The sequence below is a fragment of the Phodopus roborovskii genome, unplaced genomic scaffold (genome assembly GCF_943737965.1).
Source record: "Phodopus roborovskii unplaced genomic scaffold, PHOROB, whole genome shotgun sequence".
Taxonomy (NCBI): domain Eukaryota; kingdom Metazoa; phylum Chordata; class Mammalia; order Rodentia; family Cricetidae; genus Phodopus; species Phodopus roborovskii.
Genome location: NW_026126525.1, coordinates 6466260 through 6493405, shown reverse-complemented (window position 1 = coordinate 6493405; position 27146 = coordinate 6466260). Strand labels below are relative to the sequence as shown.

Genomic DNA, 27146 nt, shown 5'->3' with positions numbered 1-27146 from the left:
TTTTTTGGGCTGGTGAGATGATTCTCTAGGTAAAGGCACTTGCTGCTAAGCCTCATGACCTGAGTTCAGGACCCATGAAGCAAAGAACTGACTTGTGACTGCTACACACATGCTGTGGGGTGCACATCCCATACTCTCTCTCTCTCTCTCTCTCTCTCCCTCTCTCTCTCCCCGTACACACATGCTGTGGAGTGAACACCCCATACATGCACGCAGGTACACTCACAGCAGAAAGTGGAGTGCGGTATGGTAGCTCAGCTTGTACTCCCAGCACCACAGAGACCAAGTTAGGCCAGCCTAGAGTGAGACCTTGGCCTAAAAAGAAAGATAAATGAAGGTATATCTTCCCAAAGCTTTTTATATTATAAATATAACTATAAATTATGACTGTTTCATACACTTGTAGTATGTTTTGACCGTATTTACTCCCCATAACCCTCTGCTCGCTAATCCCCTGCCCCTTCTAACCAGTCCCCCCTATCGTCATGTCTTTTCTTTCTTGCTGACCCACTGAGTTTAGATAAGGTTGCTATGCCACTAAGAAAACTCCTCATCTCCCAGCACCCAGGCACTGGCTTAGAGCTGCAGGGAGAGGTGGAGTGGAAGGTATCCTTTGCTCCCGTGAGACCAACCCAGAGAGAATCCTAACAGAGCCCTGTTCTCCAGTCTCTTCTGTATTTTATACTGCCCACAACAGGTCTTTAGTACCGAGTTTCATTTCTTGCTTAGAAAGTTGGTTTGTTTTTAAGAACCAACCACTAAACTATTTCATTTCCCTTTTCATCTGAGCTTAGTGCAATAGTGGCCCCTCGGTATTGCCTCTGTTACTGTCTTTTCTGGGGACAATACTTAAGGTTTCAGTTACTATCCCTTGCACTCCCTGGTTCTCCTGAAAGACTTCTAATGTACTTTCCTTAAGTAGCTAGCTGCACTCTGTTCCTGGGAGACGTCGTTCATGCCCCATCTTCTTCAAAGGGAGCCACTATTTTATTTTTATCGTCTCTGTGAATTTCTCATTAAAACAGCCACAGCCATAAAGCTCATCCATATTTTGACTTCTGAACATTTACCAGCCAGCTTCATAGTTAGGCTGTCAGTTGCCCTGATGGCTCTCTCTCCGTGAGCTATCATTGAGCTGCGTGGAGTAATATAAATTGCTGCTTGCAGGGTTCCCCGTCAGCACTTAATGGAGTATAATCATAGTTCCCTGAAAAGCAAACACTCTCATTTGGTTTTCTAGCTTTCCCTACCCCCTAGAGATTAAACCCAGGCCCTTGCACATGCCAGACAAGCACTCTGCCAGTCTGCTGTTGCCAGGCCCATAAACTTTTGTTCTATGTAATGCTAAATCTACATCCGAATACCTTAGATGTTCGGGGCACTAAAAATATTCACAAGTTTATTTTTAGACACCAGGGTTAACACCAACATGTTTTTCATACTAGAATATTTTGAAACTACCAATAAATGGGTTATAATTGAAATTAAAAGTTACGATCATTTCTGGAATTACTTTTTAGGCCTAAAAGTATCAGTGGGTTGTATGTTAAGCATTAGGGTTTTCTTTTTTCTTTTTGGTTTTCTTTTTCTTTTGAGACCAGGCTGGCCTTGACTGGGATGTCTTGCAGCCCTCCCCCACCCCCATCACCCCACTCCCCACCCCGATCAAATTAAAGGCATGTATCACCACACCTGGTTTCTTAAACTGCTTTTTACTTTGTTGCATGTTGAATGCATGAGGTTGTTGTGCTTGACTGTTCCTCTACAAGCTCATGTGTTAAAGGCTTGGTCCCCAGCTGGGGGTGTGTTTTAGTTACTGTTCAGTTGCTGTGAAGAGACACCAGGGCCAACTTACTGAAGGACGCATTTAACTGGCAGCTTGCTTCTGATGTGAGAGGGTGGGTCTGTGACCATCACAGCAGTAAGCTTGGCAGCATGACAGACAGGCATGGTGCTGGATCAGTAACTGAGAGCTCACATACGTCCTTTGGGGCTGGAGAGATGGCCCATAACTGTCTGCCCTTTCGGAGGACCTAGGTTTGATTCCCGGCACCCATGAGATGGCTTACTACTGACTATAACTCTAGTTCCTAGGAACCTGATGCCCTCTCTGGCCTCCAAGTAAATTGTATGCATGTGATGCACAGATGTACATGCAGGTAAAACACCCATAAAGTAAAAAGGAAAAAACTTACATCCTGATCCCGTCTTTTGAAACCTCAGAGCTTACCGCCGGCCCCCCCCCCCCCCCACGCACCTCTCCCCTCCAACAAGGTCACCTTTCACAATCCTTAGAAGTTCACTCATTAGGGTCCAAGCATTCAAATATCTGAGCCTGTGGGACCATTCTCATTCAGACTACTGCATAGAGCTGTTGGGAGGTGGTGTAAACCTCGGGATGTGGGTCCTAACTGGAAGAAGTCATTGAGTATAGTGCCTTTAAAGGGGATACTGAGGCTCTGGTGGCCATGGCCCATCCTGCCTACAGCTCCCTGGCTGCCCTGAGGTTAGTGTTGTGCCTACCGGGTTTCCTCAACTTCCAAGGAAGTGCAAAAGCAAAAGGTTTTTATTGCTAAGAACCAAACCGGCTGGAACCTCACTCTATCAGAAGAGTATGGTGCCCGCTTACAATTGCGAAGAGGTTTTAAAGGGAAAGGGAGGTTTGAGACTGCTAGTCTCAGCCCATAAGGTTTCCAAGGTTACAGATATTTCATACAGTACAAAGTTTTTACAAGGTGGGATTATTTAGCGCACCTGCAAGGTTAGGGGGTTTTCCTTCTCTAGGACCAGCGGGCTCAGTGGCCTTGTCCTTAAGATAATGGGGGCAGGGAGAGTGTACTCTCCAGTCAGGGAGTTAGTTATCTATATCTATGGCAGAAGCATTTGTTCTTTCTGGTTTTCTCTTCTTGCCATGAGTCCCGTATCTTTTAGCTATTAATTTTCCCTCACAGTTAGCAGTCCTCTCTGTCATGTGGCTGAGGCCCTGGTGTCCAGCCTTTCCCGTGGTATCTATGTGGCAAGACTTCTAAGAACTATGAGCCCAAATGGGTCTTGCATATTGAGTTGATATCACAAGTCTATTGTGAAAGACAAAAGGCTGGCTAGCACAGTTGTGCTTACCATTTACCCTCTGAAATCTGAGCCAGAGATGAACCTTGTGTAGTGTAAGTATTTGTGCTGGAGAATACAGTACTGTTAAAGGTACAAGGTGCTTTCTGTAAACTACCTCTGGTTACTGTTGATTTTGCCTCACATTATCATCATTTCCATATAAGTCAACAAGGAAACAGAGGCTCAGTGAGAATAAATTACACAGCTAGGAAAAGGCATGCAGCACCCTGTCAGGTCATATTCTTGTGAGGAGAGCCAGTTTGCTGTCCTAGGCATAGCTTGTGTGGGAGAAGAGGAGAAAGTCAGCAGGGCACAGAAGGAAGAGAGGTGTGATGGAGAGCATAATGAAAAAGTTAAAGTACTCAACATAGGAAGAGTGTCAGTAGAAAAGGGTTGTCTGTGGTGCTTGGCTCTTGGCTTTCACTATTCCATTGAGCTTAGTGGATGGAGGCTTCTGCCTTATCACACTGTTCTGTGTGTCTGAGTCTTAGTCTTACGTGGACACCTTGTAAGAACATCCGAACAACTTGTGAGGGAGGAAATGAAAAGCCAGAATTTGGTTTTCTTTTTTCATTTGGGAGTTGTACTTAGATTTTGGTTTTTAGATATATTTTAAGTTCTCAGACTTGGGCGTTCCATAGTGGAGTCTTACCTAGCATGGACAAGATCCTGGGCACATCCCTTGGCATCACACACATACCTGCCTGGACTTCTGATTGTACAGCCAAACCTTTGTTGTGGTCTTAGGGAAAACTCTACACAGAGAAGACAGTTTTGTTCATAATGATCTATTAGCTATTAGATAGCCTAACCTTATTCCATGGCTGTTACAGGTAACTTCAGTTGTGTGTGTGTGTGTGTGTGTGTGTGTGTGTGTGTGTGTGTGTGTATGAGAGTATGTGTGCATGTTGTGTGTGTGTATTCATGTGTGTGTATGGGTGTATATCTGTGTATATATTCCTGTGTGTATATATATGTGTGTCTGAGTGTATTTTATGTATATGTGTGTATGTGTGTGTGTGTGTTCCTATATGTATGTATGTGTTTGAGTGGATATTTGTGTGTGTGTGTGTGTGTGTGTGTGTGTGTGTGTGTGTATGTGTGTGTGTATAGTGGTTCACCTGCAACACACTGAGTGGAGGCTGGTCCTGGAGGTGTTTCCACCATGATGGTAGCATGTACTGGTGCTGCGTGACATAGAGTGCCTGTTCTAATTACATAGTGAGCCCACTTTGCTAGGAATAGGGATTGTATATTTGCAGGGCCTTCTGACCACTCTGGAGTGGTATGGAAATGTTTAAAACCTGCATTTTTTTTTTTTTTTTACACTGAGTCGATCAAGTGACCCTTCCTGAGAGCCTTTTCCTATCACAATGTATCTATGTGGACATTACTCTTGATTAATGTTTAACCTCTAGTTCTAATTATGTATTTATCAAATTGGAATTAACACTAAGCAGTAGAGAACTTTTCATTATTATGTTTTTGGCTGTAAGCCTAGCCTTTAATGGCTAAGCCCATTAATTATTACTATTGTTATTACTTTGTTTTGTTTTGAGACAAGATCTCATTTGTAACTCTGGTTGGCCTAGAACTCACAGAAGTCCATGCTCCCCCCACACCTGGCTAAGGACTTTTCATTTTAAATAGGAACAATTAACCTCAGTACTTTGTTAACATGAACATCATCGTGAAAAATGCTTGTTTGGGGAAACATGTTAGAAGAGAGCATTTTTTGTTTGTTTTCAAGACAGGGTTTCTCTGTGCAGCCTTGGATGGCTTGATACAGACTCTGTAGACCAGGCTGGCCTCGAACTTACAGAGATCTACCTGTCTCTGTTTCCCGAGTGCTGGAACTAAAGGTGTGTCCACTGCCCAGCTAGAAGAGTGCATTTTTAAACAGTATTTTCTCTATTGGACAATTTTAGTCACTTCTATCCTGACCTGGACCAGCAGGTTTTTGTACCTTGACAAAGTCCTGATGGGGAGTGCCAGGGGATGAGAAGATAGAAGACAGAAGATAAATGCTGGGGTCTGGTGGTCTTGCTGTCTGTGGTCTTTATTAAGAAGTACAGCATCTTTTATACTGTTTGCAAGGGGAAAATGGCCAAGGTCAGCAGAGAGCCAAATTAGACTGTGTTGGCAAAGAGAGCACAAGATATCTTAGGCTTAGCTGCCTTAGGATCGATAACAGCCCCGGGGGGCGGGGGGGGGGGGAAGGGAGGATCACCAGAAGCTACAACCTTGACTCCTTGAGGCACTGGCTCCAGCCTCAGAGTGGTCTTGCCAAGTCCACTCCTGGACAAGGATCCTGTCTTGGGGCCTCTGAAAAATTCCAGGGTCTGTCTGTCTCCCCACACCACCTGCCATTTCTTCTCTTCAACTACCCTGGCCTCTACTCCCCCAGCATTTGCCCTTCCCAACTTTGCCATCTCCTCTCTCCTCTTTTGAAAATAATATCCCATTGTGTCCACAGTGTGCTGCTCTTGTGCTCATGGTAACGGGTTTATGGGCAGCCACTGGAGCATGGCTGTCTGAGATAGCTTTGTCAGCTTGCGATAACCTAGAGTCATCAGAGAGGAAAGCCTTGATGGAGTGACTGCTTAGATCAGATTGGCCTGGGGAGGGCGGCTGTCTTGATTATTAATTGATGGGGGCGGGGTTCCTGCTCACAGGGCAGCTCCTGCCTGAGCGCCTGCCTTCACTTCCCTCTGTGGTTGTCCTACTCAGGGTTTCTATTGCTGAGATTAAACACAAAAAGCAAATTGGAGAGGAAAGGGTGTCGGGAGCCGTCTTTGTGGGGCTGCGGTTGGAGCCAGCTGAGCAGCTCTAAGTCTGTACCTGAGTGGGGGAGTGTGGAAGAGGGAAAGGCTAGCTATAGACAACAAAGAAAGACAGACAGAATAAAGGTCAGGAGGGCAGATCAGTCAATACTGAAATGCCATGAGTTTATTTTTCACCACTCTTATATACCTTAATCAAAAAGGGGGACACAGTATCATGTATATAGAACAAACAGACTTTTCTTCCTCATTTATTCTAAGTAACCACACCTTAGCTCCAACTTCTTGTTCCCTCGCCTTGAGGTCAGGAGTAGCCACACCTCAGATTCAGGTGTGTTGTTATTATACTAAGACAGCTAAAACATCCTTCTGTAGCCACACTTTTGACCTTTAAGTCTTATGACTTGCTGACAGCTTTGAACTCTCTGTCCTTGGTCCTTGTGCCAAGATGGAGTGTAGCCATCTTTATGGGCACCCACAAAAAGGTTTATTTAGCTTCAAAAGGAAGTCAGGATAGGAACTCAGGTAGGGCAGGGACTTGGAGGTAGGAGCTGATGTAGAGGCCATGGAGGGTGCTGCTTACTGACTTGCTCAACCTGCTTTCTTATAGAACACAGGATTACCAGCCCAGGGATGGCCCCACCCACAATGGCCTGGGCCCTCCCCCATTGATCACTGAATAAGAAAATGCCCTACAGGCTTGCCTGCAGCTGAACCTTATGGAGGCATTTCCTCAGTTGCCTCAATTGCCTCCTCTGATGACTGTAGCTTGTGTCAAGTTGACATAAAACTAGCCAGCACAGTGGACCGTGACATGGAAATAAACCAAAGAAATCCTTCCTTTCTTAAGTTGGTCTTGGCCAGAGTGTTTTTTATCACAGCAACAGAAATTGGAACAGTGGCAACCTGTTCCAGTATCCCCAAGGGAAAATGACCCCCCTGTCCTATTCCCCCCCCCCCACGCAGCCAGCAGCCAATAGGTCCTTTGTTAGGTATGGAATCTGACGTCCCCTTCCCCCATCCATGCTGGAGTTTTGGCTGGCTTGATCTTTGTACAGATAATAGCTGCATCATGTGCAGAGTACCCCCCTCCTCTGGCTGTTACATTCTTTCTGCCCCCCTTCCAGGAGACATTCCCTGTGTCTTGGGGAGGGTGGGGTTGATTTGGATGTGACATTTACGGCTAATAAAAGGAATGCATCTTTGTATATCCCTTGACTGTCTGTTATTGAAGATATCTGGAATCTTTAATTTTTATTTCTTCCCTGTGTATGGGTGTCTTACCTGAATGCGTGCAATGCCCCAGAGAGGGCAGTGCATTCCCTGGAATTGGAGTTAGAGGTAGTTGTGACCCACTGTATGAGAGCTGGGAATGCAGCCTGGTCTTCTTTCTTCAAGAGCAGCCTGATGTCTGGGCTCTTATGCCTGTATTTGGTCTTTGTGGTACATCCATGGCCTGTGGAAAACCCCTCAAAAAAGGGATCTTGAGATTTATCAGCAACTACTGATAGCTATTTGAAGGTAACTGACAACCATTGCTAAACTTGCCACTCTGCTAACTTACCTAGAAAGGTGTCCTTATCATCATCGACAACATCAACATCTTAGTGTTCTGTGAAAATACTTTGATTTTTCAGGTTCCCTAGAAGGTCCCAGAACACTCCAGGGTTGTGAGTTAATAGTTTTAGAACCTCTGACTGGTTCTGTTGCCATTTTCCCCAAGCTTTTCTTCAGTTTCTTTGTTAGGACAAAATGTGAGCCGGGTGTGGTAGCTTATGCCATAGTACTGACACTCATCAGGCCAAGGCAGGAGGACGGGAGTTCTAGCCTAGCCTGGACTCCCTAGCAAACTTAAATAGCAAAACAAAACAACCACCCACCGAACCCCATGTATTTATTTTTGTAGAATTTATTAAAGCACCTTTTAGCCAGGTGTGGTGGCACATACCTATGATGCGAGAGGCTGAGGCATAAGGATTGCAAATGTGAGGCCAGTCTAGGCCGAATAGTGAGCCACATCTCAAGGTTTCTGAATAAATAGATTTAACCAGGCTTCTTGAATTTAACTCATAGAATTTCACTTATAACGTAAGACCTTTGCAGTGTACAAACCTAAGTCTGAGGCTGCTCTTCCCCTGAGCCTGCAGGGCACCCACTGCTCTTTGCTTGCTCCCCCTCTGCACTGCAGGAAATCGTGTTTTTGGACTGCAGCTCCTTGAGCCCACTGGCAGTAGTGGCTGCGCCTTCCTATAACCCACTTCTCCACTCCCCCAACCCCCATGCACCAGTTACCAAACCTTAAGAACAGTAGATGTTTAAAAGAAGCTCTTAGATGTGCTGTAATAGAATTGAAAAGATGTATGTATATGTAGCCATGTTAACTAGAGAAGAGACGAGTTTAGTGTGTCAGTAGAGCTCCTGCTTAGCAGGCACAGGACCCTGGGTTCAGTCCTGGGCACCAAACAGTACTTTAAAAAATAAACCATTTATTTGGGTGTTGCATATAATGTTGTCTTCTTTCTCACTGTCTCTCTTTGAGGATCTCACATTGTAGCCCAGACTGGCATACGTCCTGTCTCAGTCTCCCAAGTGCTTGCTTACACAGGTGTGAGACATCATGCCTAGCTGTGTACATGCTATAGAGTGCTCTGTAGGAGTCTGCACCAAGAAAGCCACTTATTTCCTTTCTACATTGTCATGTGGCCACCACTGTCATGCATATACCAGTTATATACCAAGGTGTACTTTGAGTAAGGCATCGTCAATCCATGCCTCAAGAGTCTGGCCACAGGATAGAGAGGGTTAGTGTTTAAGAGCATTTGCTGCTCTTGCTAAGGACCTACGTTTAGTTCCCAGGATCCACATGGTGGCTCATAACATCTGACTCCAGTTCCAGAGGATCTGACATCTTCTGTGGGCATACATACAAAAGTCACCCATACACATGAAATAAAAATAAATAATAAAATGAAACGAAAGCAAAGTAAGCAAACGAAAAGACTATGGTCTAACAATGTAGTCTGAGAGTTAGCAGACTTGTATAAATGGCTGGGGAGCTTGTTTAGGCTTTATGGGCTAAATAGTCTCAGCTTGGCCATTGTGGCCCCCAAATAGCCAGAGACTGTAAGTAAATGATTGTGGCTGAATCCCAATAAAGCTTACAAATACAACCAGGACCTGTTTTTTAGTCTTTCCTGTCCCATTGGGAGACCCACAGCAGCAATTTCCACGGAGACTTCCATTGTTGAATTTTAGTTCAGGTGAGATTATAAAACACAGATCATGTGGCGCCATTTTAAAAATAACATTCTTTTTCTCTTCTTGTCTCCACTCTTCCCCCCTCCCCCCCCAGGATACTTTGTTCCCATACATCAGGGAGAATGTTAAGGATTACCTGCAGACGCACTGGGATGATGACGAGTGTCAGCAGGATGTCAGCCTGCTGAGGAAACAGGTCAGCAGTTCCCTCCTTCATTCGCACAGTCTCAGAGGGGAGGATGCCTGGAACATGCTGTGAGTGCACTGGAAATCAGTGCCCTGGACCCTGAGCTAGAAGCTGCAGTGACCTGCCGGCTGCCTAGTGATCCACAGCCTGTAATAAAACAAGCAAGTCATAGCAATTCATTGTCTGCAGAATCACTTCTCCCTGGGACCATTTAAATAGCCTGAAAGCCTAGTGCATTTGTAAAATTAGCCTTTTCTGGTGGAATACAAAAGGTCTTGTGCAGTGTCATCACATTTCATATATGTCACACAGTGACAGCGACTTGTCATTTCTTACTGGCCTACCTCATGGCATGAAACTGCTCCCGATACTGTGCTCACAGGTCCTTGCTTCTTGCCACCCTACCAGACTTCTCAACCAGTTTACTGTTGGGTCAGTCCACAGATTGCTGTCTAGCCAGTCTGTGAACTTTCTTCTTCTGCATGGTGTGCCGACTTCAGTGGCATAGAGCTTTATCTTATGCAACCCTTACCAGCAGATGTCCTACACTGTCCACATGTCTTTTATTTATGGTGAGAAGTTAAGATTAGAAATAACAGTGAATCATGCAGTATTTGGATTTGCTGAGTCTCCTGGATAGCTTGTGGTTATAATACTCCTCCTAATCTTTATTGTCTCAAAAAAGGAGGCTCCATACATACATATTTTATATTCTTTAATGCATTGCATTGTTACAAAGTCCTTGTGTTTGAATTTGTTTTAATTATGTATATATGTGTGCATGTGCGTGTGTGTGTGCATGCGCTTGTGCGTGCGCACACATGCTATGGTGCTCTTGTAGAGGTCATATCATAACTTGAGTCATTTCTCTCCTTTTGTCATGTGGGTCCCCAAGATAGAACCCAGGCCACCAGGCTTAGTGGCAAATGCTTTTGCCTGGTGATCCCTTTTTGCCAGATCATTCCTTTAAGAATAATTTTTAGTAGTTCTCAGGATAATTGATAATTGGAGAAAACTGATTTGCCTGGTTTTGCTGTATCTTTTTAAAATACATGCATGCATGGGCTGTATGTGTGTGTGCAAGCACATGTGTATATTTCTTTAAATGAATAAACTTGATTTGTTTTTGACTTAAAGGCTGAAGAAGATGCACACCTGGACGGGGCTGTTCCAATCCCTGTGGCATCTGGAAATAACGAGGATGACCTGCAGCAGATGATCCAGGCCGTGGTGGATAATGTGTACTGGCAGATGTCTCATGACCGGAAGACCACAGCGCTCAAACAGCTGCAGGGCCACATGTGGAAGGCGGCTTTCACAGCTGGCCTTGTGAAGGCAGAGTACGTGCTGTAACAATAAAACATTTCACAGGCCCGACATCCACACACACACCCTCACCAGTCCTGCAGTAAATAGATAAAAGTAAAAGTAGATACTTTAGCTTGTAGTGAAAATAAAGTTGCTAGCCAAGATAGTACACACCTTTAGTCCTATCACTTAGGAGGCAGAAGCAGGCAAATCTCTTGAGTTCTAGGCAAACCAAGGTTACATTGAGAGACCCTATCTCCAAAAAAAAAAAAAAAAAAAAAAAAAGAGAGAGAGAGAGATAAAATTGGTATGCTTTTATTGTAGCAAATGTGTTGTTTTCTTTTTTTTCCAGCTTATCTGGGGCTTTATGGGTGGGTAAAAGACTTTCAGTTCTGTCTTAAAACTGCTCCCTAGAGCATGGCAGCTTCAGCCTGGTGTGGCAGTGGCAGGGTCTGTGATACCAGCACTTGGGGCTAGACTTCCTGAGCCTTCTGTGAGCTAGGTCATATTTAACCTGTTGGCACACCAGGGACACTCGCACAGTGACAGCACTCTGGGTCTGCTTCTCTCAGCTGTTGAGCTTGCTGATAAGAGCCCAGCAGTTGTCAGTCCGGGGGACCCAGTGTCCACTTCTGACTTCCACGGGTACCAGGTACATACATGCACTATGCATGCAAAACACTCAGACACATAAAATCAGAGTAGTACGCCTTGGTAATCTTGGAGTCTTAGTCACAGGATTTCTGCCAGATCTCCTGCTGAGTATTGTATTACTAAGATTGAAAAACAAAGCATCCGGTTTGGGCCTGTGAGAAGGCTTAGTGAGCAGGGGTGAGTGCTGCCAAGGCTGACAACCTGAATTCAATCCCTAGGATCCACATTGTGGAAGGAGATAAACAACTTCTGCAGGTTGACCTCTGACCTTGGTACCTGTGCCATGGCATGTGCTTGCATGTGCAGGTATGTGTCTGCACATGCAGGAACAGACACATGCATACACACACATGTGTAAACGATTAAAGATGGGGTCTCATCATGTGTATATCCTAGCTGGCCTGGGCTTGCAGTGTATCCCAGCATGGCTTCAAGCTGGGATTTGCCAAGCCTGGGATTTGCCTGCACCAGCCTTCTTAGTGCTGGGATTTATAGATGTGGGCTTCCACACCCAATTGACCTTAGAGGTTCTTTTTAGTTTTTAAAAGATTTTAGTCAATCGTCTTATGTTAGTCCTCAGGTTCAAGGCCATTTTCAGCTGCCTGTGTGCCTTTTGTATTTCTTGTGTTTTGTTAGATGAGATGTTTGTGTCTGATACAAGGAAATATTCCTGCATATATGTAAGAAGCACTCTTACATATATGCAAGAAACATACTAAAATAAATCTTTTAAAAATGGGAAGAAAGCATTTTCTTGGTTTCTCAAAGCACATTGAAGGTAAATTAGTTTTTTCTTATAAATTGCATCAATTAAATGATAATACAACATTGCTTATATTATGTTTATTTTAGCTCCTTGAGAATTAAAATAGTCACTTTCTCAGATTTGTTTTATTTGTGTAAGTTTTTTGTCTGCATGTATGCAAGTACACCTCATACATGCCTCATGCCTATGGAGCTCAAGGGAGAGCATTGGATTCCCTAGGACTGGAGTTTCAGGCAGTTGTGAACTTCCATGTGGGTCCTGGGAACGGAACCAGAGTCCTTTGCAAGAGCAGCCAGTGCTCTTCACTCTGAGCTGTCTCTCTACCCGTTAGTTACTTTCTCATTTTATCTCCTCATGCTTTTTTATTAAAGTCAGCTACCAAACTTGTTGGTTCTGATCTGTGATCCAGGAACTTCAGTGACCTGTTATCAGAACCACAGGAATTTCCTGTCTCATGGAGTTGCTTCTCAGTTACTATAAATATGTACTGTCTGATTTTCATCTGGCTTCATGCTGTGTTTCTGCATTGTAACTGCTGGGTTTCCCTCCAGGTTCTTCGAGGACGTGGTTCCAGCAGTCAGAAGGTGGAGAGAGGCTGGAATGAAGGTGTACATCTACTCTTCAGGGAGCGTAGAGGCTCAGAAACTGCTCTTTGGGCACTCCACAGAAGGAGATATTCTTGAGGTAGGCTATGTGGTGCTATGGCTGTAGTAAATACCAAGACCAAAAGTAACCTGGGGGGGATTTATTTGGCTTATACTCCCACATGAAGTCATTTTGGGAAGTTAGGGCCAGAGCTCAAGCTGGAAGCTAGAGGCAGGCAGTGATGCAGAGACCACAAAGGGATTCCTTTATTGGCTAGCTCAGCTGGCTTTTTCATGCATCCGAGGGCCACCTGCCTAAGCGTGGCACCACCCACATTAAGAAAGTGTCCCACAGATATGCCCAGAGGCTAGTCTGATGGAGACAGTACCTTAATTGAGGTTGTTTTCTTCAAAGATAACTACAGTTTGTGTCAAGTTGACAGAAACTAACCAGCACATTTGGATTACTTTGTTTTGATGCTACTAAAGCATGAGATGTTGAATAGTGGAACCCATCTAAATAAGCTAAATTGGCAGCTAGACAGTTGTACCTACTATTGTAAAAAGATGAGGAAAAACTGAGGGTAGCTTGTATAGAGGCGTTGATGTCCTGGGCCAGCATGTCATTCTTCAGTGATAGGTTCCTGAGAGAGAAAGATGACCAGGGGATGAGAAGATGGAGAAGCCAGGGTCAGGAAGTGTCCTGCACAAGCTAACAGCTCACACAAGGAACTGCATCTTACATACAGCTTGCAAGGGGACAGTGGAACAAAGTCAGAGGCAAGTTAATCAAGGCCATTTCACAAGGGGAGATGTGCCAGGGACAGAGCACAGTGGCCTTGGGACTGATAACTCCAGTCTCCAGGGGACAGCCAAGTGCCCAGGAACAGAAACCATAACTCCTTCGAGGCCTTCTTCTGAGCCTCAGATTGGACTTTGTCAAGTCTTCCCCTGGTCAGAGATAGAACTGGGTTCCTTTTGTTCTTTGATCAGGGCCTCTCAGAGAACCTGGCTCTGCCTGGCTTCCAGCAGGTGGGACATCTTGTGTTATACCAGCTTTTGAATTGGAAGTCTCAAGTTTTTCTTGTCTATAAGGATCACCAGAAATTTGTTTAAAAAGTAGATTCTGGGGCTGAGACCTAGAGTTGGTAAAGTGTTTGCCCTACAAGCCTGAGGACCTGGTTTTGAGTCCCAGCACCCATGGAGAAGCCAGGCTTCACGGCACATGCTTCTCATTTCAGCACTGGGGGTACAAAAACAGGAGGGTCATTTGGGCTTGCTGGTCAAATTGGTGAGCTCTAGTATCAAAAAATAAAGGAAGGGTTGGCAAGTTGGGCCCATGAGAAGGGGCACTCAGGAGGAGAGGCACTCACCTCCAAGCTTACTGAGCAGAATTTGAACCCTGGTACCCACATGGGAAAAGAAAAACAGCTTCTGTCCTCTGTAGCATGCATATGCACAAGCACAGCAAACTAGGTAATTAGTAATATTAAAAAAAAAATAAGTAGAGAGTGATGGAGGAGGAGCGCTCTAGCTGTCACCTCACACACACCTGCACACACAAACTTAGAAAACCTAGATTTCAAGCCATGTGTCGTGAAACACACCTATATTTCCAGTACCCAGAGGTTAAGGTAATAGTGTCCCCCTTTCAAGTCTAGCCTGGCTATACAGTGAGTTTGAGGCACACAAGGACTATATAGTGAAATACTATCTCACACATCAAAAAATGAAGAGCAGGAAGTTTAAGTTATCAGTGGAAGTCAAGAGTACATTGAAATATCCACCCTAAGTAATTTTTGGTGAGGCTAGTACTAAAGCCAGATACTATAAATATTTACTCTATGTATAAAAAGATACAAATATTACATGTACACTGCCCCACACACTAGAAAGTAAATGTGCTATTTCCCTAATACAAAAAAGTCAGTGTAGTGGTTTGAAGGAAAATTGCCCCAAAAGGGAGTGGCCCTCTTTGGAGGTGTGGCCTTGTTGGAGTAGTTGTGGTCTTGTTGGAGGAGGTGTGTCACTGTGGAGGTGGGCTTTGAAGTTTCATATATGCTCAAACTGCCTCCTAGTGTCAGGGTCTACTTCTTGTTGTCTGCATATCAACGTGTAGCAGGTCCTTCTCCAGCACCACATCTGCCTGCATGCCATCATGATGATAATGGACTGAAACTGTAAGCTGCCCACCTCAGTGGACTGTTTTCTTTTGTAAGAGTTGCCATGGTCATGGTGTCTCATCACAGCAATAGAAACCCAAACTAAGATCATCAGCAACTCAGAAGAAACTCCTCTCCCCACCAGAAGGGCTGACTAAACAGAATTAGTTCGGCCAACTGACTTAACTTTCTGGAGAGCAATTGCTGGGGTTGGAACCCAGGCCTTCATGAAATTCTAGGAAAGTGCTTAGCTAGACCCCCATCTATAAAAGTAGTGTTTTTTGGGCCCATATTGGACGTGCAGAGCATATTTTGGTTTTGGATAGTGCCATATTCTAATTCTTTTTGTCTTTTATAGCAGATACCAAACCAGTAATGAGATCAATGATGGCTATTTTCTCAACACAGACAAGCTTTCTGTCCAGTGAGATAGGTAGTAAGGTCGACATGTGTGCGGTATGATATTTACCTACCTGTTTCAGTAGTAAAAGTCATTTTCCAGCTACCATTGAGGCAAATAGAGAAAGGTAGTATGCAAAATCCATCTCAACCTTTTTAATAGTTAAAAAACAAACTAACCGACCCTGGGGCCTGTGACGCAGCTCAGCAGGTAGAGAGAGGTGCTTGCGAGGCAAGCCTGGTGACCTGAGTTCAGTTCCTGGAACCCATTACAAAAAAGCCAGACCTGGCAGCAGCTTTTGTCATACCAGCCCTTTTACAGTGGGAAAGGAGGTGGAGACGGGGCTACCTACAAGCTAGCCTGGACCGCATAGTTAGCAGAAACTACAAGAGAGACCTGGCTTCACAAGTCCCAAACCGCAAACCTTAATATTGTCTTTGGTCTTTGTTTTTAGTTGCCAAAAGGCATCCAGACAGTCAAAGCTGAGTCTATTTAATATGAACTTACTTTAATTACTAGTGGTTAAATTAGCCAGCATTTGATTCCAGTTAATGTCCAAGACCTCAAGGGTAGTGTTCAAGGAAGTGTTAATTAGAAATGAAACTGGGTGTCGTTGTGCCTACTTGTAATCCTGGCACTTGGGAGCTGGAGGCACAAGGGCCAGGATTTCAGGTTCAAGGCCAGCCTTGGCTCCAGTTGATCTTGTTAGAGTAATATCCTATCAATAAAGTTTCTGCTTAGAGATACCTTTTCACGCTTTGTTTTTTGAGGCTGGGTCTGGGTGTGTATCCCTGACTGGTCTGAATTGTGCTGTGTGAATCTGGCTGACCTTGGTGGTGAACCTCCTGCTTGCCTGGAAATGCTGTGATGACACACATGTATTGACACATTCAGCTAGATACCTTTTCATTCCAGGACCAAAAGGATAATGTTCGCAACCATTTTGTTGTTGTTGTTTGTTTTTGAGACGGGATTTCTCTTAGTAACTGCCCTGACTGTCTTGGAACTTGCTCTGTAGACCAGGCTGGCCTTGGACTCACAGAGCCTGCCTCCCCTTCCTACGTGCTGGGATACAAGGCCTGTGCCACTATAGCCCAGACAGAATCTTCTTTTTCATCTGGAACAAAACCCAGAAGTAGTTTGAATGCAAACAGTGTGTAAGACATGCATATTAGAAGTGATTAGGGGCATAAAACAATGCTAATGACAACCAAATGAGACGTAGGTTGAACTAGTAGATCTCTTCCAAGTATTTATTATCATAAAGTCTTTGGCCTTCTTGGTAGCTTCCATAAAGTACTCCATTAGCTACGTTTTCAGCAAACATTATGGAATGGAGTCCCTGTGACTGGCCTGCACTTCAGAGGAAGGGCTGCAGTGAACGGGCGTGGTATGTCGCACGCATATTGTACTGAATAGTCCTTCCTATTCCCTTGCTCAGCTTATTGATGGCCACTTTGACACCAAGATTGGACACAAAGTGGAGAGCGAGAGTTACCGGAAGATTGCAGATAGCATTGGGTGCTTAACCAGCAATATCTTGTTTCTCACAGATGTTACTTTAGGTAAGTAACTGGTTGGCTTCTTTGTTTCATGTTTTGTTGTCCTTGTGACATGGCACCCATGGGAAGCAGCGTGACGTGACGGGAGCAGAGGTTTGGTTTTGCTCATAGTTCAGAGGCTGCAGCCATCATGGTCACTGTGTCACCTCTCCCACAGTCACAGATCAGGAAGCTCAGGAGACCAAAGTAGGCCTGGATTGTACCCTTTCCTGGCCTACACCTTCCAGATAGGCCCTGTTTCCAGAAGGTTCTGCAACCTCCCTAACTTTAGCAACACCTGATGGAGTTCAAGTGATGAAGTGCCTGAGCTGTGGGGGACAGCTCAGAATCCCACTAGAGCAATGCTCTTCTATGTAGTATCTTAACCTGACACAATTGATGTCTGTGCCATCCTTCCAAGGGAATGCCATGGAAGGGTTCAGGGCTGCCTCAGTGGGTAAGAGCGCTTGCTGTACAATCAGCAGAACCTGAGTTCAGATCCGCAGGACCTATATAATCAAGTATGGCCACGTATACCTGAAATCAGCCTTAGTGAAGAGAGGTGTCTTATGGGAGCTTGTCATCCTAACCCAAATGAGTTCTAGTTCAGTGAGACTGTTTCAAGACAGTAAGGCATGTAACACACACACACACATACACACACACACACACACACACACACACCCCATATCCCCTCTGCACAGGCATGTGCACACAAACACACATATACATATAAAAGAATAGAAGACCCCTGTCTCCCCCCCAAAAAAAGACATGACAACAGAAAAGTGGCTAGCTGGGAAGAGGAAGGGGATGGGGGACAAGAGAGGATAATGGGTAATAAGATGAAAATGAGTATGTGCATGTCACAGGGGTACCTGCTACCGTGTGTGATTAATATATATTAATAAGAAGGAAAGGTCTCCGTGGGTATGCATGCACAGGCACATGCATCCACACATATGTGTGCACATACAGTAGTCTAACTCTTGTTCATTTGTACATTTATTACATGCGAGTGGGGACATGTGCCAGGCACACACTGAGGTTAGAAGGCAGTGTGTGTGGCTGGTGGTGAATGGTGTCAGTTTTTCCCTCCCATGTAGATTTGGGTAGTTGAGCTCATATCAACAGGTTTGGTAGCAAGTGCTCTTACTAGCTGGGCTGTACCACTGGCCCACACCTCCTCTAAGACTACTTAGGCTTTCTTTATATTTTTGTCTTTAGGCTCTTTTTAAAAAATTGCCTTGCAGTCAAATCTTTGTTTGATTTAAGCCATTTCCTAGGGTTGAAGTTCTAGAAATTAATTTCTAACTTGAGTAAAAAGATATATATATATCTTTTTATATATATATCTGAAGAAACCAGAGTATATATTCCCAGATGTTTTTGTTTGTTTTTGTTTTGAGACAGGATTTCTCTATGTAGCCCTGGCCATCCTGGCATTGACTATTTAGAGCAGGCTGGCCTCAAACTCAGATCCACCTGCCTTTGCCTTCCAAATGCTGGGATTAAAGGTGTGTGTTACACCTGGCTGTAGTGCCAATGCTAAAGACTAGGAATACCATCCTAGATTGGCCTCATCTATGTCTCTAATAAAACCACTCCCCCGGGCTCCCATCTCATTAGACAGGAGGGCTGGCACTTGGATGAACTGTAGCTGGGATGGAGGTTCTTGCTTTACTCTTCTGTAATCCCTGGTCCTGTGGGTTGGTTTTTGTACGATGTATCCATCTCTTCATATACAAGGTAGGGCAGAAAACTAAGGTGATGTTCCAAACGATGCTAAAGTATGAAAGAGGAAAACAAAGATTTCTTGGAATTGTATCATGCAGTGTCTGCAGAGTACATTTGGAGTATTTGGCGCCTGGATCAACACTTGGCACCAGATAGTAAATCCATAATTTTCAGCCCATAGAGTCTCTGTCACAGCTATTTAGTCTTCTTGTAGTGCAAAAGCAGTCACAAGCAGTAAGCAAATAATGTGTGCCAATACAGCTTTTAAGTGGCCTCTGTTTCAGAGCAGTGGTTCTCAACCTTCGAATGCTGTGACTCCTTGATACAGTTCCTCATGCTGTGGTGGCTGCCACCCCAACCACAAAATTATTTTATTGCTATTTCATAACTGCAATTTTGCTATTGTGATGAATCATATTGTAGCTATTTTTGGAGGTAGAGGTTCATCAAAGAGGTTGTGATGACAGGTGAGAACCACTTTTAGAGTATTGGGCATTGAGTCAGGCTGACAGCTGAAAGTTTCAGGCCTACTCCTTGCTTAGCTCTGTTTCTATATCTTTAGACTGGGATGGGGATAATGGTTAAGTTACCTTGAGTTGTTGGGAAAGATGAGAATGGGAATTATATAAAGGCAGGAGCCCTATTTGTTCACATATCTCTTGGCCAAGTCTGGCTCCTAGCACATAGCAGATGCTTTTAAAGATGATAGCATTTGTTTCTCAAATAAAAATAAAGTGGAGAGATGAATGTGAGCCAAAGTATATTAGAGGTGTCCCCGTAATACCCAGCTTACCTAAGGTAATATGACAGGTCTTGTTTTTACTCTTTGCTCCCTAACACATCCCAGTCACTGATCATAAGGTACCCATAGTCTAAGGAGGGATAAACAGTAATAAAGCACATTGCTGTTGACAGCCAACTATAGGGTGTAAGGCGCACACGGGCTGCTGTAATACAGGGATGGTGCTTCTGGATGGTGTCATGTTTTGAGTGGAATTTTGAAGAGTAAGAATTTTTCAGGCAAAAAAGGTGTGGCATCTAGGCAGGGGGCATGACATGTTGGAACCTGAGGTGGGAGCATGTACTTTGGCCAGATTAGATCATAGGACACCTTTGTTCTCCATCTCAGGCTTTGGTTTTGGCCTCACCCACACTTTGATTTCCACAGAGGCCAGTGCTGCCGAGGAAGCAGATGTGCATGTCGCTGTGGTGGTGAGACCTGGCAATGCGGGATTGACAGACGATGAGAAAACATACTACAACCTCATCACATCCTTCCACGAGCTGAACCTGCCATCAACATAGAGCAGGTTCTGAGGAAGACGAAACTGCTCCCCGTCATGTCTAGCTTTATTCTAATTGTAAAAGTTACTTACTTATATGTACACACAGACATATGCAAGTGTAAATACATGTATGTGTGCTCAGATTAATTTCTATGGGCACATATGTGAGCAAAGTTGTCAGTTCCGTGAGAATCAAGTTCATGTAAAGAGGCTTTGTATGTAGAACATAACTCTTTTTAAGTCTCAATGAGGCCAGAGTATATGTGATAGAAGAAACTGCAAAAATGCAAATCAAATGTACGATGTTTATCAAATTGTTTACTGAAATGGAAAGCTAGCTTTGAGACATTATCACCCAGAGACCTTGTTATTTTAAAACTGGCAGTACTTCAGAGGCATCTGGAAGAGGAACCCACCAACCCTGCCTCCTTGTGAGCTCGCATCACACTGCTGCGCTCAGCCTCACTTCTTTGTGAACAGGAGTCAGGCACCGGTTCCTGTTCAGAGAAACTGGCTTTGATCAGTCGGGTATTGGGGCGCAAGGCAGCACACGCCCCCCCCCCCCCCCAGCAGTGTCCGTGGACCAGCTAAGGTGGCGGTGGCTCCACTAACCGGTCAGTGTTAGCACTGTTTTATAGTTGCCTTCTGTGTCTTACATAGTAGCTTGAGAATATATGTTAATGACTATTTTTTAAAAATGCTTTATTGAAACCAGTGTAACACCACAAAGAGCTCTAATGTGTAATGTTTCCTCTAAAGTGGATGTGAAGATGTAAATTTTGTAACAGTACTGTTTATTCCGGTGCCATTCTGACAGTTTATGTCAGTCTCGTGTAATTAATTAATAAAGGCATTTTCCCCTTTTAGTTTCATATAGATTGCGGATTGTACCTCGTGCTGCCCAAAGCAAAAGGGGAAGTAACCCCGGAGTCACTGAACAATGGGATTTTCTTTAGTTTTTGCCCTGAGTATGATATGCAGTCTCTTTTAACAGACTATAAATGAAAATCGTTACCTAGCTTCAACTTGTATTCAATTGTTGTTACTATTTAATTCTGACAGTAGCATTCACGCATGAGTGAAGTTTCTTGGAACTTTGGTAGCCATGGTTTTTTTCTCCACATTTTAGTTTTGTGTATGGTGTGAATATGAGTGTGAGTGTGTGTGTTTGCGCGCGCGTGTGAGGCAGGACAGTGTGATAGTTGGTTTTTTCCTTCTGCCATCTGAAAGCATGTGTATTGAATTTAGGTCATGAGTCTTGGTGGCAGGAGCCTTTCCCTACTGCCTCTGCTCCCCAAATAATGCTGGGATTAAAGTCCTGTGCCATCACCCGGGACTATCATTTTTTTTTTTAAGGCTATATGAGAAAATGTTTGAAGGAAACAATTATTTTTTCTAATTAATCAAGAAAATCCTGGAAGAATAATTTTGGAGATACATTGAATAAAGGGAAAGGTCTTAAGTAAGAGGGGGGAAGGGGACAGAAAAAAAAATGTTGATTCAGATTTTATGTCATACTAGAAAATACAATCAAATTAATAGACATGGGAATAATTTATAAATGATGATTAATTATATACGTGTAGACAAGTTCATGGGCAGATGGCTTACTGTGAAGAGACACCTTGACCACGGCAACTGTTATAATATTTGATTGGGGGAACTTACAGTTCAGAGATTCAGTCCATGGTGGCATATGGCATCATGTAGGTAGGCATGGTGCTAGAGAGGTAGCTGAGAAATCTTCCTCTTGTGCAGGTAATGGGAAATAGACTACCTCACTGGGCATGGCTTGAGCATATGTGAGACTCAAAGCCCCCCTTCACAGCAACACACTTCCTCAAACAAGGCCACAGCTCCTAATAGTGCCATTTCCTTTGGGGCCATTTTCTTTCAAATCACCACAGTCCACTCCCTGGCCCCCAAAGGCTCGAAGCCATATCATAAGCTAAAATGCATTCAGTCCAACTTCAAATGTTCCCATAATCTATAACGGACTCAAGCTTGTTTAAAAGTCTAAAGTTTGAAGTCTCTTCTGAGATTCATGCAATCTCTTAACTGCAATCCCGTATAAAATCAAAATCCAAAAGCAGATCATAATCTTCCAACATATAATGGCACAAGTTATACATTACTGTTCCACAGTGCAGGGAAGGAAGGGAGTGTAGTGAGGAAATACTGCACCAAAGCAAGACGGAAAACCAGCTGGGCAAACTGCAAACTGCATCTCCATGTCTGGTGTGGAACTCTCTTCAGATCTCCAGTGCCTCTCAGCGTTGTTGACGACAACACACTTCTTTGTCTTGGGCTGGTTTTCTCCCTGTTAGCAGCTCTCCTCTGCAGGTAACCCATGACTCTGGCATCTCCAGCATCTTGGGTTCTCCAAGGCAATCCAGGCTTCACCTTCACAGCTTCACACAATGTCCTCTCTAGGCCTCCATGCAAGGACAACCCATGACACATGCCTGGCCTCAGCAGCTTTCCTTAGTTGCAGAGGAAGGTTCCATAACACCTTCTTCGATCCTTAACTCTAAAACCAGAACCATCTTATGTGGCCAAAGCTGCCAAGTTCTGCTGCTTCTGGGCCTGGAACATGGCCCACGCATTCAGTTACATCTCCACTAGCTTTCTGTTTTTAGTTGTTTCCTTCACTGTCTTAAGCTTGGCTGTTCTGGAACTTGCTCTGTAGACCAGGCTGGCCTCAAACTCAGATCCACTGGGATTGAAGGCGTGTGCCACCATGTCCAGCTCTAAGCTTTTCTTTAATTACTTTTCCCCAGTTGGAAGCTTTCCTGAGGTTGCCACTGCCTTCATTCCATTTCCATCCCTGTTGTCTCCTTGAACACAGGGCTTCCCTGCATTCCCCTTCCTGGTGCTCCTTCTCACATTCGTACATTTTGTATCTTTCCTTGCTCAGCTTGCTCCTTCTCATTATAAATCTTCATTAGAGTCACCACTAATAACCACAGAGTCTATACTGGGCTGTTTTTAGATTTCTTCTGCCAATAGAATTAATCCAAAACTCTTCACTTTAGCCCCAGACAAGGGCAAAAGGCACCCACTTCACCAAAATATCACAAGAATGACCTATAGGCCACATACTAATACTCGTCTCTGAAACCTCTTGAGCCTGCCCCTCACGGTTCAAACCACACTCAGCACCACTGTCTCCCATGCTTCTGTTAGTGTGGCCCATTAAGCAGCGCTTAAAAGTGTTCTAATCCACAGTCCCAAGGCCCATACTCCCTCCAACAAAAACATAGGCCTATCACAGCAACACCCCAGTCCCTGGTACCACTTCTGTCTTAGTGTTCTATTGCTGTGAAGAGTCACCGTGACCACAGCAACTCTTATAAAGCGAAACATTTAATTGGGTGGCTTACAGTGTCAGAGGTTTAGTCCATTGTCATCATAGTGTTGGACATGGTGGCACACAGGCAGACATGGTGCTGGAGAAGGAGCCCAGAGTTCTACATCTTGACTCACCGGCAACAGGAAGTGATCTGTCTTACTGGGCATGGCTTGAGCATATGAGATATCAATGCCCGGCTCCTTAGTGACGCACTTCCTCCAACAAGGTCACACCCTCTCCAATAAGGCCACACCTCCTAATATGCCACTCCTGTTAGGGGCCATTTTCTTTCAAACCACCCCACTCCAAACAGTAATTAGCAAAGTAAGGAATTGAGAAAGGGCCTGGTGTGGTGATGCTTCCCTGTAATCCCATAATTCCCAGCACTTGAAGAGAACCTTTAATCCTAGCAGAGGTAGGAGGGTCTTTGGGTTCCAGGCCAGTCTAGTCTGCATATCAAGGGGTTCCAGGACACTCAAGACCTGATAGTCTCAAAACAAATAATGAAACAAGCCGACATACATCTTTAAGTTGCCAGAGATGGCTCAATGGTTAAGAGCAGTGGCTGTTCCAGCAAAGTGTTTATTCCCAGACTCACAACCATCTAACTCTACTTTCAGGGGGTCTGATCTCTCTCCCTGTACATGCATGTGATCCACAGACATACATGCAGGCAGAATAATTATATTTTCCCTGGGACAAGCAACTTTGGAAACAGCAGGTCAGTTTTTATTCCCATCTCGAGCCAGATAGACTTTGGTAGTTCTGTGTTTTAGGGGGAGAAATCTCAAAAGCCGATTCTCTAACCAGTAATTCTAGAGTACTTCTAGAGAGGTTTGCTATTTATGTCTGCCTTGGTTGCTAAACCTGAAGTTTATATTATAAAGTTGCATGAGAGCCAGGGTCTTAATGCTAACTTGGGTGCAGAGCAGACTTTCCCCAGCAGGTGGCACTGTTTCCCCACAGACCTTGTCAAATGAATGGCTTCCATCACATGGAGCAGGCAGGGGCAGAGGGAAGATGAATGAACAGTTTATTTCTCTTCAAAAGCCAGTAGCATGGTTTGCAAGGGCAGAGTAGTTGGGCAGACTAATGGCAATGATGCCAACTGCAGCCCACCCAGTAATTTCTCTTCTCCCTCTTGTTTCTAACACAACTCGATTTTTGAGTAGGCACAATTCTTGCTTTCATATATTTTTCACTCTTATCAGAGGAAAAAATATTAAATATGTCCCATAACATTTGCTATATTACCACTTGGGCCTTGATGTCTATCTTAAGTTATCTTAAGCTATACTATCTTAAGTAGCATTCAACAGTCATTTGCAGAGCCCGCTCTGATCGTTTACATCTGTAGTCCCTGACGGTGGAGGCCAGCCTGGTTTGTACAGGGAGTTCCAGGCTAGTAGCACAGGCTACATGGGCCCTGTCTCAAAACAAAACAGAAACCCCTGCAGCTCATGCTCACCACCATGTGTTTGTGGGTAGGGGCCGGAAGAGAGCATCAGAGCCCCTGAAACTGAAGTTGGGAACCCTCTGATGTGGCTGCTGGGAGCTACACTCAGGTACTCTCCAAGAGCAGCAAGTGGTCTTTGCTACTGCTCCATCTCTCCAGCCCCTGCTGAGATACTGTGATCACAAAGGGATTTGAAACAAGGAGTAAGGGTTTTACACAAACCAATGGGCAGCTTAGAGGAGGGGGGAGTAGGGGAACTGCCTCAGGAAGCCCCACTGGGATGAGTTCTGGAAGCTTGCCATGGTTGTCACAGCTTGCTCAGTCATGAAGCCGGCCAGGCAACACTTGTAGTGACGTGACCTTGCTTGCCCTATTAAGAGCAATACAAAGATTGCCTCTCTTTGTAAGATTACACTGCCATATTTCATTGAGTAGTAATTCCACTCCAGAAACACATGCAGGTATGTCCGGGGAATGTTTTTAATTTTCCAGCGCCTCTATCTGGATTCAATATCAGAGACTGTTGTGATGAAGGGCTAGCAGTGGCTGGCATTGGGTGCTAACGCTGAAATAGATGTGGACATATTAGGATGTTTTAGAAGAGTCAATAACTACAAGTGATTGGCAGGACTTGAAAGGGCAATTTAGCTTGAGTAACTGGATAGATGCTGCAAACAGCTACTGGGTGTGTAAAGTGGGAAGCTGATGCAGACAGGGGTAGCAGACAGCAGAGCCTGAAGCCCCACCTGACTGCAGTCAGCCTAGGCTGTCTGGATGGGAGGTGCTGGTAAGCCATGTAGCTTTGGTTTTGGAAAGACTTATCGACAGAGAAGAGTCAGAGAGCCCTGAAGTTTGAACATTTTCGATCAAGCCATGGAAGAATGCCAAGCATGTGTCATGCATACATGTGGAGGTCAGAAAGCAACACCGTGGGTTGGTTCTCTTACCACATGGGGCTCGGGGAATCAAACTCAGGTTGCCAGGTTTATCGGCAAGTACTTTTACCCTCTGAGCTAGCTCTCCAAGAGGCCCAAAAGCATGTTTTACTTAATTCATAATAAACCTGCAGGAGGGGCTGGAGAGATGGTTCAGTGGTTAAGAGCACTGGTTGCTCTGCCAGAGGCTCTGAGTTCAACTCCCAGCACCCACGTGGCAGCTCACAATTGTAACTCCAATTCCAGGGAACCTGACATCTTCACACCAATGCACATAAAATAAATTTAAATAAGTCATTAAAAAAATAAACATGGAGGAAATAGTGTTGAGGTAGATTTAGGGAGGTTGATTCTGAGGGCTGAGAGATTGCACCCACCTCTGTGAAGATGATGAGATTTACATATCTGGAGGAAGATTGGCCAAGGCCTTGTGGCCAGGGTCTGCCTTATTTTTGGAGAAAAATAAGGAGGCTTCTTGAGGCTCTGAAATAAAGATTTAGAAGTAGGTCTGGGGTCGGGGACACTGTAGTGATTTGAGATTTAGTCTGAGTACATAGGAAGGCAGTGTGGTGCTTCCAGCAGAGGGTTGAAATGATCAACTTCTGCTTCTTAGAAAGATTACTTTGTTGTATTAGGAGCAGGATGGAGGGAACACTTAATGGAGGCAAAAAGACCAGGGATTTTGTTGTTTTGAAACTTCAAGAGGGATAGTTAACAGCTTGGGCCAGGTGGTGATAATAGAGATAGATGGAGCCCAGGCTGGCCTTGAGTTTCTTTTCTTTCGGGGTTTTGTTTTTTGACATGATCTCACTATATAGCCTGGTCATCCTGGAACTCACTAAACCAGACTGACCTTGAATTCACAGAGATCTTTTGCCTCCTGAGTGTTGAGATATAAGGCATGCAGCACCACACCTAACTCGGCTAGTAGTCAACTGTGAAGGTAACACTTAAAGGATTTCACCACAGATATGTGGAGAGAACAGATACAGGAGAGAAGAGAGATCCCTGTAAACAGGCATCTTTACCTTACATGGGACAGTTGAGGGAAGGGCAGGCTTAATGACCTACGATGAGGGATTAAAATTGAGATGCTTCACAGTGCCGGAGCCAGTAGCTAGTAGTCAGCCAGTCAGATGGAGATCTGGGCTGGCCAACTTGGAAGGGTCAAGATATACCAGCACTTAGATCCTCTCTTCTCCTTGTTTGAGATAAGGGTCTTACGATGCTGCTCAGTCCAGAATGGAACTCAGCCCTCCTGCCTCTGCCTCCTTGGTGCTGGGATTACAGGTGTGTCCCATGACACGCTACTGGCCTTTTCTCCTTCAAGAGGCAGTAGATGGTAATTAACAGAGACCCACAACTGGACCACGTGCGGAGAATTTAGAGTGCTTATACTAAATAGGATGTCTTTATCCAACACACTCCCCTCGGCTCAGAGATCTATGAGAAGGGGAGGCAGAAAGATTGTGAGAGCCATTTTCTAGGCACAATAGGGCGATGCAGACCTGAACTCAAAGAGATGGTGAGAGCACACAAGGCCCACGTGGGTTTAAGCCAGGCAAAGTCCCGGCACCGAGAAGGGAAGATGGACATGACGTTATTTGTAATTGATACCTGCTTGGA

General features: G+C 44.6%; 1 protein-coding gene across 1 annotated transcript in view; it reads left to right on the top strand.

The window, feature by feature from the left end:
* Enoph1 (enolase-phosphatase 1) overlaps window positions 1-20649 on the top strand; it is a 28015-nt gene extending 7366 nt beyond the window's left edge. Inside the window, exons 2-6 of the mRNA XM_051198563.1 lie at window positions 9247-9348; window positions 10477-10679; window positions 12619-12751; window positions 16655-16778; window positions 19660-20649. Of these exons, the coding sequence (XP_051054520.1) occupies window positions 9247-9348; window positions 10477-10679; window positions 12619-12751; window positions 16655-16778; window positions 19660-19796 (699 nt within the window). The 3' untranslated portion in view covers window positions 19797-20649. The remainder of the gene's footprint in view (window positions 1-9246; window positions 9349-10476; window positions 10680-12618; window positions 12752-16654; window positions 16779-19659) is intronic.
* Window positions 20650-27146: the final 6497 nt, after the last annotated feature.